The sequence below is a fragment of the Typopeltis vanoorti genome, chromosome 9, assembly GCF_054136105.1.
Source record: "Typopeltis vanoorti isolate ZY-2024b chromosome 9, IOZ_Tvanoo_1.0, whole genome shotgun sequence".
NCBI classification, from domain to species: domain Eukaryota; kingdom Metazoa; phylum Arthropoda; class Arachnida; order Uropygi; family Thelyphonidae; genus Typopeltis; species Typopeltis vanoorti.
Genome location: NC_143557.1, coordinates 48,064,879 through 48,079,069, shown reverse-complemented (window position 1 = coordinate 48,079,069; position 14,191 = coordinate 48,064,879). Strand labels below are relative to the sequence as shown.

The 14,191-nt window shown below is 36.1% G+C and overlaps 1 protein-coding gene across 1 annotated transcript in view; it reads right to left on the bottom strand.

Moving 5' to 3' along the window:
- The window catches only part of LOC150103020 (arf-GAP with dual PH domain-containing protein 1-like), a 132,426-nt gene extending 119,500 nt beyond the window's left edge, over nt 1-12,926 (bottom strand). Inside the window, exon 1 of the mRNA XM_090398053.1 lies at nt 12,845-12,926. Within this exon, the coding sequence (XP_090254179.1) occupies nt 12,845-12,926 (82 nt within the window). The remainder of the gene's footprint in view (nt 1-12,844) is intronic.
- Between the last annotated feature and the right edge of the window lie 1,265 nt (nt 12,927-14,191).

Sequence of the window (14,191 nt, the reverse complement as noted above, 5' to 3'; positions counted from 1 at the left end):
GGTCCCACAATACCGGATAGTGGACAGGCATTCTGAGTAAGCTGAACAAGATTCCATGACGAGCAGCACGCGAATCATCGGCCTACGCAGAAATTGTGCCAGTCGCCGGATGTCCCACTCAAGTAAGAGCAGAGACAACACTGTATCGAGGCAGTGAGAAGTTTGAGTACGGAAGAATGTAAAACGGACGGCATAGTCTTAAGCCTATTGTAGAAGCAACCGATCGAAGGAGGACCCGAATAACACGTGGCCGTTAACAGACCTTCAGAAAAAGATTGGGTAACGTAAAGACCTTTACTATGTGTTTGAATGAGACAGAATTTAATGTTAGATTATATTAAGTGGACTATAATAAGGATTTGTATTTTGGGATAGAGTAATTCTGCTGAACAAAGGAATGTCAGGAGTGAAATTTTAGCTGCATGTGACTGAGATTATATGTGATTTTGTAGATGATCTATACCAGAATAGTAAAGGGTTGTGAAATGTTTTTAAATGTAGCATGCAATAAGAGTTTGATTTAGAATAACATAGTTAGCTAAGTTCAATGTTTTATAGTCTGTGTGATTAGCAATTTGATCTGCGAGTGTTTTGTTAAATTAGCATTGAGTAACTAACTTAGCAAGAGATTTTGAAAAGCTTAGTATCCTATTCCAATTATAGTTGTAAAGTGTAATTTGTTCCAATAAACATGTTTTGTTGTATATGCCTGACTCATGCCTGATTTCGAATTACCACTTGCAAAAATTTAGAACCATAGTAGGAGGGAACTTAATGAAAGTGTTTGAGTAATAGATTATTGGTCACGATTGTAATTAGTACCAGTATCTATTTAGTGTATATTAGAATGAATGCCAATTAACCTAGGAATATTCTCTGAATTTTGAATAAGCTCATATTATAGGACTCTGGCTGGTGCAGCAATAAAAAATAAATTTGCCAGTGTCCGAAAAGGAATCATTCCTAGGTTCGTGTTAGGCACACCTTAAAGAAGTATATTAGTATATTATATCAGTGAAGTAAGTAAGAAAAAAATATATATATATAAAAGGAAGAGAGAAAGAAATATACAAATAAATAGACAACATCTTTAACAATAACGAAGATATAACAATAGCACAGCCGGTAGGATGTGTTTAGGGCCCAAAAAGAAAATAATTGAGTAGATCCTAAAACACAGTAAGTGATCTTGAACTCGCATCAGGCAGTCAGGCAGTAATTGGAATTGAAAAATTTGAAAAAAGGGTAAAAATTTTTTAAAGTGTGTGCTGATAACAGGTACGTCTCATCCAACCAGCTACGAACTAGACAATTTGGAATTTTTCCGAATAATAAATCCCCAGCAAGTGATTCCACAGTTCTCTGGAGAAGAGACCGATGAAGTAGTCACGTTCTTTGAGTTTGTAGAAGAACTTAGAAGGATTGGCAGATGGTCTGACTTCCAACTTCTTGTGCTGTTATGCAACAAGTTGGTAGGAAAGGCCAAGACCTACTTTCAATCATCGCCAATCCTGAAAGAAACTCGTGATTACAGGAAATTTAAGCAGGTCTTGATCTCACAGTTTTCCAGAGTGAAAAATGTAGGGCCAAACCTTTGGAAGCTGCAGAAGATAATACAAGGAGATAGGGAGAGGGTATCTGAATTTTATAACAGACTACTCACATTCTCAAACACCTTTAATGTCCCCAGTGAAGACAAGCACCACTTGGACTGGACAGTATTCCAACAGTTTCGAATAGGCCTTAAACAGGAGTTGAGAGAGACAGCCTTTGGAAAAGGTATAGCCAATTTGGCTGAATGCTACAAGGCTGTGACAGAACAGGAACAGTTGCTAGGAGCCGTTAGTCCTGCTGCCGCTCCTGTACATGTCAGGGTGATTGACGAAGGAAAGGATAATGGCAAAGACATAAGAACTGCAAAGGGAGATAAGAGAATGAGCAAATGGCAGCACAGATACGGAGTGAGGAGAATAGAGACAAGTCAGTTTGCCAGATCACCACAGGCATTCCCGATCACAGTAAGATCCGTTCCATAATTAAACAGGAGGTCGAAAGACTACAACGGCCTGTTATGGAGCGTCTTGATGCACTGCTTAACTGACTTCAGTCAGGCTCTATGGAAAACTCAGAGAATGCCTGCTCCCAAGACGAAAGAACTACTAACCTAATTCGTAGAGAGGTTGAAAGGATGCAAGAACCACTACTTAGCAAGATGGACTCTATAATGAATAGACTGACAGAGCTATCTGCACATTGCAAGAGCGATCCTCCTTTGTCTTCGGACGGAGAGAATGCAGGGGATACCATCGAGAAACCCCAAGGTGTTATAGATGCAACAAGCTGGGACACATAGCCAGGAACTGCTACATCGAACAAGATAGGACGAACAGAGATTTATCAGAGGCTGTGTCTCATGTTTGCAGTAAGCTAGAAAAAGAGGGAAAACGAAGGAAGTTCAGAGACAGCGTTGAGATGACAGTTGAAGGAAAGGTATGCGAAAGAGGAAAAAGAGCATTAATTGACACGGGTTCCCAGGCCTCGTTCATATCTGAACACTGTTTCGGGGAAATAGAGCCCTATGTAAAGGGAAGGGTAAAGGTTCTGAGAGAGGCCATTAAACTTTTGGGAATATTCCCCCCGCTACCCAAGCCACGAGGTCTGTAAGACTGAAAGTCAACCTACTCGTGTTTGGCTTGTATGTTTGGCACAGTTTTTTAGTTTTACCAAAATGCTCGTCCTGTCATTCAGGATTAATCCTGGGAAACGATTTTTTGGGCAAGTACAACTTCGCCTGTAACTATGCCAGCAAGGAAGTTTGGATCAAAAGGAAGAGGAAAACAATAAAGCTTGGAAGAGTAGCACAGAAGAGAGAGGGGGTAATTATGTGCATGGAAATCACCAGAGAGAGAGAGAGAAGGATCAGACAAACTGAGGGAGATGGGGTGTGCAAAGAGAATACAAGTACAAATTCAGAACAGAATGATGACATTTCTAAACTGGTCTGAGAGTAACAAAAATTACTAAACCATGCAGAAGGAGGGAGACAATCAGATGAAGGTGTTGCAGACAAAATTGTGCATGAAACATGTGACAATGTACTGATAATTAATTATGCTGATATATGGCAGAATGTAAGTTCTCCCCAGAGAATTGAGGGATGCTTAAAAAAAAAATTTTTTTTATCTAGAAAAATTTTTTTCTACAAAGAGGGGACCTTTGTTAGATCCTGAATGCACGAATTTCAAGAAATTATTCATTCAGAATCTAACATAAGAATTTGGCTAACTCAGATAATACCTGGTTAACAGCACAGAGTTCTGAATTTATGTTGTATAGGAAGTTGTGTAATAACATGTAAATCGCACTAGAAAAATCTTGTAGTTGAAAACTAAACTGAAGCATTATCGGATTAAGGAATTTGTAATAAGGAAATAGTAGTATAATCTAGTCCCATTAAGCTTTCCTAAACTTAATAAGTCGCCAAAGAAGTTAAGAGTACAAGAGCAATGGTCAAGTTACATACGCACGTATTGGCCTACGTGACTATAATAAGGATTTGTATTTTGGGATAGAGTAATTCTGCTGAACAAAGGAATGTCAGGAGTGAAATTTTAGCTGCATGTGACTGATATTATATGTGATTTTGTAGATGATCTATACCAGAATAGTAAAGGGTTGTGAAATGTTTTTAAATGTAGCATGCAATAAGAGTTTGATTTAGAATAACATAGTTAGCTAAGTTCAATGTTTTATAGTCTGTGTGATTAGCAATTTGATCTGCGAGTGTTTTGTTAAATTAGCATTGAGTAACTAACTTAGCAAGAGATTTTGAAAAGCTTAGTATCCTATTCCAATTATAGTTGTAAAGTGTAATTTGCTCCAATAAACATGTTTTGTTGTATATGCCTGACTCATGCCTGATTTTGAGAATTCAAATTACCACTTGCAAAAATTTAGAACCATAGCGGGAGGGAACTTAATGAAAGTGTTTGAGTAATAGATTATTGGCCACGATTGCAATTAGTACCAGTATCTATTTAGTGTATATTAGAATGAATGCCAATTAACTTAGGAGTATTCCCTGAATTTTGAATAAGCTCATATTATAGGACTCTAGCTGGCACGTGTCCGAAAAGGAATCATTCCTAGGTAGAGTCGTGTTAGCACACTGTAAGGAAGTATATTAGTATATTATATCAGTGAAGTAAGAAAGAAAAAATAAATAAATATAAAAGGAAGAGAGAGAGAAAGAAAGATACAAATAAATAGACAATATCTTTAACAATAACGGAAAATAATGAAGATATAACACCTGCATATATCTGTCTCTCAGGTATGAGTGGAGTATTCTTATCAACTTGATTGGAAAGCCGAACTTTATGAGTTTGTAGAGAAGGCCTTGTTGCCACACTTTGTCAAATGCCTTCTCTGCATCAACGAAAATGGCAGCAGTACTGATTTTCCAATTGAAACCTTTCATAATGTTGAAAGTTTATTTTTCACTTGGTTAGAGTATAATAAATTTAGTTTAATCCTTTATCCAAGTGTGAGCAAACAAAGTTTGCGCCAAAAAGGATTTAAACAAAGGATTAAACTAAATTTATTATACTCTAACCAAGTGAAAAATAAACTTTCAACATCTTTCTCTAAATCCAGAGTAATTTATTAAAAAAGGGTGGCACACCATTTGGCAACTCCTATAGGTAGAGATGACTTGCTAATGCTTCTGCCTGGTATCTCCACTTGGGCCTGGCTCCCACTGACGAAACCTTTCATAATGATTTCTACTAGCCTATGAATTTGTTGAGCTGTACTATGGGCCTTGTGAAAGCCAAACTGTTCATCAGGCAAAACTCCTAACCTATCCGTTTCTGCTTGGAGTCTTGTGAGGATCACTTTCTCTGTTACCTTTCCGAGGCTGGACAATAGGCTGATTGGTCTATAGCTCTCGGGAAGGTGAGGGTTTTTTCCTGGCTTCTTCAGTGGCACAATAGTGGCTGTTTTCCACGCAGTGGGAAAATGCTGGAATCTGAAAATTGCATTGGTAATATTGACGAGATGAACTATGGCCTTTCTTGGGAGTAGTTTTACTATTCGGTTAGTTATGCCATCAGGTCCTGGAGCCTTTTTATTATTTAAGTGTGTGACGATATTTATTACTTCAACCGGAGTAGTCGGAGTGATGTGTTCTGAATTAACAGTGTGCTGACATAAAGTTGATCTAACATGCCAGTGAATTTTGTACATAAGGTTAATATTAAGGTTTGCATAAGATGGATTGCATAGGTGAAAGTAAAGGAGAAGTCATATTTACCTATACGAGTTGCCAAAAGGTGTCACACCTTATTATTAAATTATTAAATTATAAAGATAGGACTTTAGTTTCACTTTGTATTGTATTTGTGTGTGTGTGTTGCTACAAAAAGTTTTTATAATATCTGAAGATGTCTCTGTGACGGAGACGAAATATTTGGAGGTATTAAAATTAGTTTTAATCCTTTCTCAGTGCTGTTAATATTCCATTAAACCTCTAACATCAATCTCATCCACAAACTGCCTCATCTACACCAATGGCATCTACTGTCCCCCATCATCACTATCATTTTCACAGACAATCACAAACATCCATGCCAACGGCAGGATTCGAACCTGCAGCCTTCTGGCTGGAGAGCGGATACACTAACCACTTTGGCCAACCCTGCAGGCTAACAAGAAAGTGATCCCTTCCACTGGATGAACTTACATTCTTGTCTGTCAGAGCCAGCCATTGTTCCTTGAAATAATGACCTTCCCAGTGCATCTCTACACACACCCCATTATTATCATCCTACAACACACCCTTCCACAAATCAAACAAAGCTGATGTGGTATTATACTCTATCATCACTTTTGCTGTTTAAGACGATACAGAATATAATTTGGTTATCTAAATTCAAAATTATCAGTTTATTCTTGTTCATTTGATATCAAGGTGAACACCTAAAAACGATGCACATCATAAGAAGGTAAGAAAAGACATTGGGTTAGGCAGAATGGATAATTGGTTCTCAATTATTACATGCTATGTGGAGATGTCATTGTGTTATGTACCTTAGAACCACCATCCAAGAAATGCTTTGTTTTTATCTATTAACCTAAAACATTTCAACTGATAGCAATAGGTGTAAGTTACATATAATATGATTAATTAATTAAAACTTATTTAATAAAAATATGGTATTCTGTTATGCAATTTACCTGGTTTCAACTGATATTTTATTACATTACTTCATGGAAAAAGTGAATTACATTCAGGAAAAGTGAAATAATTTAAAAAAATAAATAAATAAAGTTTAAAATTTTAATGTGCAATGATATGTGCAGTAGAGTTTATTAGCAACTCCATCTCTGATATTTTGTGGTAAATTAAATTTACAACACAAAGAAATACATCAGAAAATAAGATATTTATTTTAATAAATAAGAAAATAAATATGTTATTTTCTTTAAAAATAAATAAGTTATATAAATGCAATTTTAATATTTATTTAAAAAATAATTTTAAAATAACTCAAGATGTCATCATCATCATCAAATTCCTGACATGTACCTTCAAGGGGTGTACAGGATATGATAGTATACATGAAAAATTTACATCATTACTAAATTCCTATCTACAATTTTCCTTCAAATCAATCTGTTACCTGTCAAGATTCCAACATTATCATATCTTATATTTCTATCTTCTAAGGCACTTTTTACCATATCATATCCATCTATATCTTGGTCTTTCTCTGGGGTCATCTTCCTGCCAATCTGGCAGAGAACACTTGTTTTGCCAATCTTTCCTCTACCATTCTGTTTAAGTGACCATACCCAGTGGTGAAGCTAGAGTTTTTGCCCCTGGGGCAGTCCCCGAGTTTGCCACCCCTCTCAATACAAACCAAAAATTCTACAAAAAGCCAAAACAACATATAGAGAAATAAATTAACACACTATGTTTATTTTTGAAGTAAAACTTTAATTCTAACATTCTAAAATGTTATTTTTTTTGCTTTTCTGTTAACAAATCATCGATGACATTGGCGAAGTCTATTTCATAATAATGTAGGCAATTCTTAATCTATTTTATTTAGAAAAATTCCTCTCACAACTAGCAACACCTACAGCAATTGTGAGGAAAATTCGCATTAGTATTACAATATTTGGGAATGAGTTCTCGAGACTGTATTTTAGAATTAAATGTTCAAAGTGCTGCCTGGGGCGGACCTCCCCCTTCCTCCTATTTCTATCTTCACACTCCTAATCTCAGGTGCTATGCCACCGCCATACCACCTGAGATTAGCTCTGCTAACACATTCTTATATGCTAACAATGTCAAGTTCCTTCCTAATATCCTCATTTTTAATATGATATTGCCATTGATGCAATACATTCACACCCCTATTCTTTCTTAGGACTCTCATATCCACAGCCTCTAGTCTCTGGTCAAGTGTTTTACTTCTAGCCCGACTCTCAGATCTATTGGTTTGAACACTGTCTTGTATACAGCTAATTTAGTGTTTTGATTAATTTCTCTCTTATTCCATATAAATTTATTCAGTTGACTTCCTACCATACCAACTTTGTTGATTCTGCTGTCTATTTCCATATTTAATTTACCATCTTCACTAAAAATCGTGCCTAAGAAGATGAATTGTTTTACTTCTTCCATAGGTTCTCCATTCTCAATGCAGTTGATATTTTAAAGGATAGCATCATTCGCATAAAGCAAAGAGCTGACATTAATATTTCCAATTTTGATATCACGTTTATTACCACTTTCCTTCATAATGTGATCCATATAGATCATAGGTTCCCAAAGTGGCCGGTACCGCCCCCAGTGGACACTGAAGCCTTCTAGGGGGTGCTATAGTGGGATCAAAAGCATTTGGGGACAGTCTAGGGGTCGGTGGCTCTTTATAGAAGAAATTAATAATATATATTTAAAAATTGATTATTTTCGTGATTTTGCAATTAGATAATCATTTGAAATTTAAATATTGCATTTTAATTCATCTTATGCCCATCTTACACAATCGATTTTTTTATCTATTTTCTATTTCAATTATTTAATCATCTGAAAATTTACCATGTCAGATAGAAATAGATGTCAATTTTCTATGTCAATGAGAAAATAGAGCATGTATGTGTGTGTGTATAATAGGGGGGGCATTACAAAATTTATGTCTTACAGGCAAAGTGGGCAGTGGCCCGAAAAAGTTTGGGAACCTATGATATAGATAATGAATAACAGAGGGTATATTGTATGACACCTTGTATGATGCCAGATTTAACATTAAACCATCTTCCTTCAATTCTAACTACTGACTTACAACTCAGATAACAACTAAGTATTGCTTGATATAATGACCCACTGAGATAATACAACTGTAGTGTTTTGAATAGTTTCTCACTTGGCACCTGCTCATATGCCTTTTCTAGATCTACAAAACTTAAATACAGATTTTTGTTATACTCCCATGATTTCTCCACTATTTGTCGTAAAGTGAAAATCTGATCCTGACAGCCTCTATACAGGCAGAATCCAGCTTTTGCCAGACTTCTCTTCCACAATCCTTGTCAACCGTTTCTCAAGTATACTTGCATAAATCTTACCAGGAACACTCAATAGAGCAATACCTCTGTAATTCTCACATTCAGTTTTATTTCCCTTTTGTATATGGGTTCTATGAGAGCTCTATGAGGGTGAAATTCCAATCATCTGGAATTGGTCCCTCTGTCTAGGCATTCTGATCGATGCAGTGCTGCCATTGTAAGACTTTTATACTTCCATACTCGAGCATTTCTTGTCAAATATCATCTAAGCCTGTTATCGTCTTTCCACATTTCAGACTGCTGATAGCTTTTTCTACTTCTAGTATAGATATGTATTCCTAATTGCATGCCTGTTGAATGTTTTTTACCACTTTTCTGGCATTGCTCATTTCATTTAGCAATTTTTCAAAGTAATTACTCCATACTTCAAGGATATCTTTTTCTCCAGTTTTCATGTCACCTTTATCATCTCTAATTCCTTTTACAGCACGCTTTCCTCCATTTCTGAGCTTCTTCAACAACCTCTAGAATATCTTGCCACCTTCTTGATATTCATTTTCTATGTTCTTAACAAAGTAATTGCCAGGAAATTAAATACTTATTTATAACAAGGTTGTAAAGTCCATAATTTCTAAAATGAATTCTTACCAAAGTCTTCCCATGTTTAACTAGTTCTACATAGTGTGTAGCTTACATACATTTGCTCTGCATTTGCTAAGAGCACAAGCTGACTTTTCGGCAGGAACTTTTGATATGTTTTCTTCTTTTCCTTCACTGCCTCTTTAAGTTCCTGTGTCCATCATGGAGTTCTGATTTTTCTATTCTTGCAGACAACCTCATCACATGCCTCTCTGGCTGAATCAATGTTTTCTGCAGGGCTGCCACTGAATCCCAAAGGTTTGTTTCTTGTTCTCAAACTCTTTTGTATTTTCTTCAATAACGTTTGTGTATTTTAGCCTACAGTTCACATCTCAGAGCTGCTCAACTTTCATTCGCTTTAAAACTTTCTTACATTTTCTTCTTTTCAATATAAAATTCAATTTTATCCTGCTCAAGACTAAATGGTGATCAATTCCAATTTCAAATCAAATCTACGATCCTGCACCAGGAAGAAAACATCACTATCAACAGTAACATAGTCAATGAGACTATGTTACTTATTCCTTGCCTCTTCTCTCCATGTGAATTAGTGCAAATTTTTGTTGAAACATTGTGTTAGTAATAACCAGTCCATGTGCTGAGCAGAAATCCAACAGGTATTTGCCATTATTATTAGCTTTGCTCTTTTCTCCAAATTTTCCCAAATTATTTTTGTATGTCTGACGATTATTTCTTACTCTATTTAGATCCCCAACAAGGACCAACTTTTCATTGTGTCAGTTGCTTTCTCTAAATCCTCAAAAATTTCCTCCACTTCTACCTCAGTAGAACCTTCTGTAAGACCATACGCAGAATTAAGTCTCATTGTCCAGTTCCCCATTTTGATATTTACCAACATCACTCTACTTGAAATTGGCTGCCATTCAAGAAGATTAGGCTCGTATTTAGTGTTGAATACTATAGCTACTCCTTTTCATTGATTGTCATTGCCTGAATATAACATTTTGTATTTATTCTCAGAAAGATCTCACCAGTTTTTGTCTTTTTTGTTTCAGTCACCCCCAATTATGTTGATCTGATACTTATCCAATTCCTCAGCTAGCTCCATTTGCCATTCAGGCTTATGTTGATAGTACCAATCTTAAACTTTGGTGATGGTGAGTTGGGGTGTGTTTTAGGATTCGTTCCAGTAGCTGACTTTTCGCTGTTCTCCCTGGCGAAAACAACAAGGGTCTTGTTTAACCGGGCAATGCCCCAGCTTTCATGAAATTCTGTCGTGTTGTACCATCATTATATATTGTGGTTTAAGCCAATAAGAATGCAATTTGGTCGGCTAAATCCAAACTTGCCAGCCCATTCTCGTTCACTCAGTATCCAGGTAGATGCCTAACAGGGTGCACCACAAGAAGGTGATGACTGGACATTAGGTGAGAAGCTCTGGTTGGTTCTCCGCATTCCTTTAAAGACCATGTCTAAGTCTCCTCTCAGTTATACAGCTTTAACCCTTAACTCAAGATATTTAATTAAATATTAAAAAATAAAAAAGATATTTAATTCATTAAATATATTTCTTATCTTTATGTTACAAACTGCAAAGAAATCAAAAATGAATAACTTCCAACACTAAGCTTTTGTACATGTTTATTAAGAACTTGTCACAATTTTATTAACAACTAATCTGATGGCACCAAGCATGAAATATTCATGGGCAAATAATTAAACTGTTGCCTATCTGAATTTTAATGCTGTAATTTTAATTATTAACATCCGAACTGCATAGTTAGACACTCATCGAGAATTCTCTAATTCAAACATATCAGAAATAAAATGACAAGGAATATCAATAGAATAAAATTGATACTCCATATAGTTTTTTTTTGTAATAGATTTCACGGTTTGATATGAACACAGATGATTAAGAAAATAACTATTTATTAAGTTAAAAGCTAATATTTCGCTGGTATTACAGTGGGGCTAGCCCCGCTGTTACACCGGATTATGGTTGTTTTGTATTTGTAACAAACTTTGTGTTGTGTGCTCTGAAGATGCTGGATATAATACCAGTGAAATATTAGCTTTTAAGTTAATAAATAGTTATTTTCTTAATCATCTGTGTTCATATCAAACTGTGAAATCTATTACAAATATGTCTGACGAACACATAAGCCTATCCACGCGTACTCCATATAGTATTATTATTATTTTCTCAGGCATCTCCAGTGAGTCAATACATCTTTGTGGGAGGCCACACTACTCTCTCTCAACGATCATACCTCTCCTTGAATTCATTCCCTGACAAAGTACTTACAACCAACTCTGCCAAGTCATTCAACTGCCTCGAAGGAAAGAATCTAGTCTTAACACCTTTGCTTATTACAATCTTACGCAATATCCATGGGTGACATCTTTCCCATTCTGGTATTCAGTGAAGAATGAAGGGAAAAAAGTGTTCATTGTCAATCCTATAAAACACCTTTTTATCGTTCCGTCATTTTGGCTTATCAAATTGTCTTTGTAGCACAGTGGCGCATCCAAAGGGGGAGCCAATGCCCCCCCCCAAAAAGAAAAAGAAAAAAAACACTAGAAAATTTCCCAAAAATATTTTCCTAATTAAAATTCACTCTTTTTTTTAATTTATGTTGTGTCGTGTCTTCTATTTCTATACTACTTATAAATTAGCGATCATTGTAGATGTTCAGTCATAGGTCGTATGCCGGCCTATGACTGAGCACCTATTGCCGGACTGGTTGGCCGAGTGGCCAGCATATATGCTCTCCAGCCAAAAGGTTGTGGTTCGAATCCCTCTGTGGGCATGGATGTTTGTGATTGTCTGTGAAAATACTAGTGATGGTGGTGGACAGTACATAGCGTTGGGATGATGTGGTTCGATGCAGTTAGAGGATTGACTAGTGAAGATGGAGATTTGTAGAGCAAGTGACTTCCCTCGATGAGTCTAGGACTCCCTGGACGTGTCAAGTAATAATAATAGTATGCGATGTGTAGTGCGTATTCTGAAATCGTCTTCTACCCTAACCTTCAAAGTATTCAATCCATGGACAAGCCACAATCTTGGTTACTCACCTCTCAACACTTACTCATCCCTTATGGAATCAGGGTGACCAGAAAGGCCTCATTAAAGCTTTATAGAGATATATAATTATCACATCCCTCCTTGTCAGTGAATTCTTCAAAAATCGTTTGACCTAATGGGCACCTTTACAATATGTTCTCTGCTTCAACTCCCTGTCCACAACCATCACCCCCCCCGTCCCACCCACACACACACACACAAAAAAAAAAATCTCAGACCTCATCTATTACCTGCGCAGCGTTATCCACTGCACATGCTGTCATGTCTTCTTTAAAGACATACTGCAGGATCTATATATCATTTCATTGACTATCGTACTATACAGTCATACGTGATTATACAGAGTATAATTCCTTTAATAGAATTACTGCAAGGTATACACCAACTATTCGAGGAACCGTCGTAATCGTTATGAAACATGTGACAGAATTGATTAATGCTTTGCTTTAAAAACCATCACTCTTTATGTTAATTTTTTTTCTATTTATCATAACAGATATCGTTTGGTACGAAATTTCTTTCTGATAATTCTTATATTAAATGTACATATTATGCAATTAATTCTTCATTACACACCTTTTTCTCTACAATCGCAGCATAAATCATTACCGCTAATTTTTAACAATTCCAACAGCACCCTCCTGCATACCTCCGCCATTTTTAAAAGACATTTAGCGCGTAGAAAAATTTCCCACAGAGGGCAGGATATTATGATTTCTGTATCATATGTCATTGATAAAAATGGTCGCGGCAAAACAAACTACTGACCAGATAACTTTTATTTGCATCTACACAATTCATTGTTCAAAATGATACTTTAATTTGACTTAATAAAAAATTAATTCTATAATGGCATAAAATCATCTTCCTTCATAATGCAGAATTTATGGAGAGACAACACACGTGTTAGAATAATTACTTTACTTAGCATTTAACATTCAACGTTTCGAACCTCTGTATAGAGGTCATCGTCAGGAAAAATTAATATGTATAAGATACAACTTACATGACACTGCACTATACAAAAGTAAGATTATTATTATTATTATTATTATTATTATTATTATTATTATTATTATTATTATTATTATTAGGTGGTGGGAGAGCCTGTGTAGCTCAGTGGATGTGGCGTAGAAGTGGCGTGAACTCTGACCAGAGCAGACGTGTTTTTGTGTGCTCCTTAGTGTTCGAGCGTAAGAGGATTAGTGCTGCTAAGCCTTACCAGTGCGGGCACGCTGCCCTTAACGTACCGTCTGCTTTCATACAGCATGTCGTCGATCGCTGAAAAATCTTCACTTGCTAATACAAGCTCACTTATTAAGGCTACTAGCTTTCAACAACTACCGGAAGGAAATGTTTCATCTGGCAATACCTCTTCAAGTACCAAGGCTACTGGATCTCTGAAGGATACATCCCCAGTCTCTACAGTAACAAATCTACATAACACAATGGAACAGGCATCAGCGACCGTCTTTCAGTCACCTGCTGCCAGTACAACGAAGGATTTCAATTCAGATGTTCTCTCATCGTTGAATCTCCCAGATGAACTAGATTGGAGCAAGGCCTGCATCCTAAAGTGTGATCCTTCTGGCGCCCCATATACAGAACTGGATATCATCGAAAGTTTGAAAGGCAAGGTAAGAGGTTCTGATGTATGGCACCTTGGCTCCTTAAAGTTCAGTTCTGTTTTCATAATTTCATTTAAATATGTTTCTTTGAAAGAAAAATTTGCTAAATTAAAATCGCTTAATGTTAATAACCATACATGTGAAATTATCCCCATTGTGAGATCTAGAAAATTAGATATTTTAATTCATTGGTTGCCCCCCCCCCAAATATCTAATAGATTAGTTGGCATTCACTTTGAATCAGTTGGTAAAATAGAATGTATTGAAAATGTATCCAATATAAAAGATAAAGAAT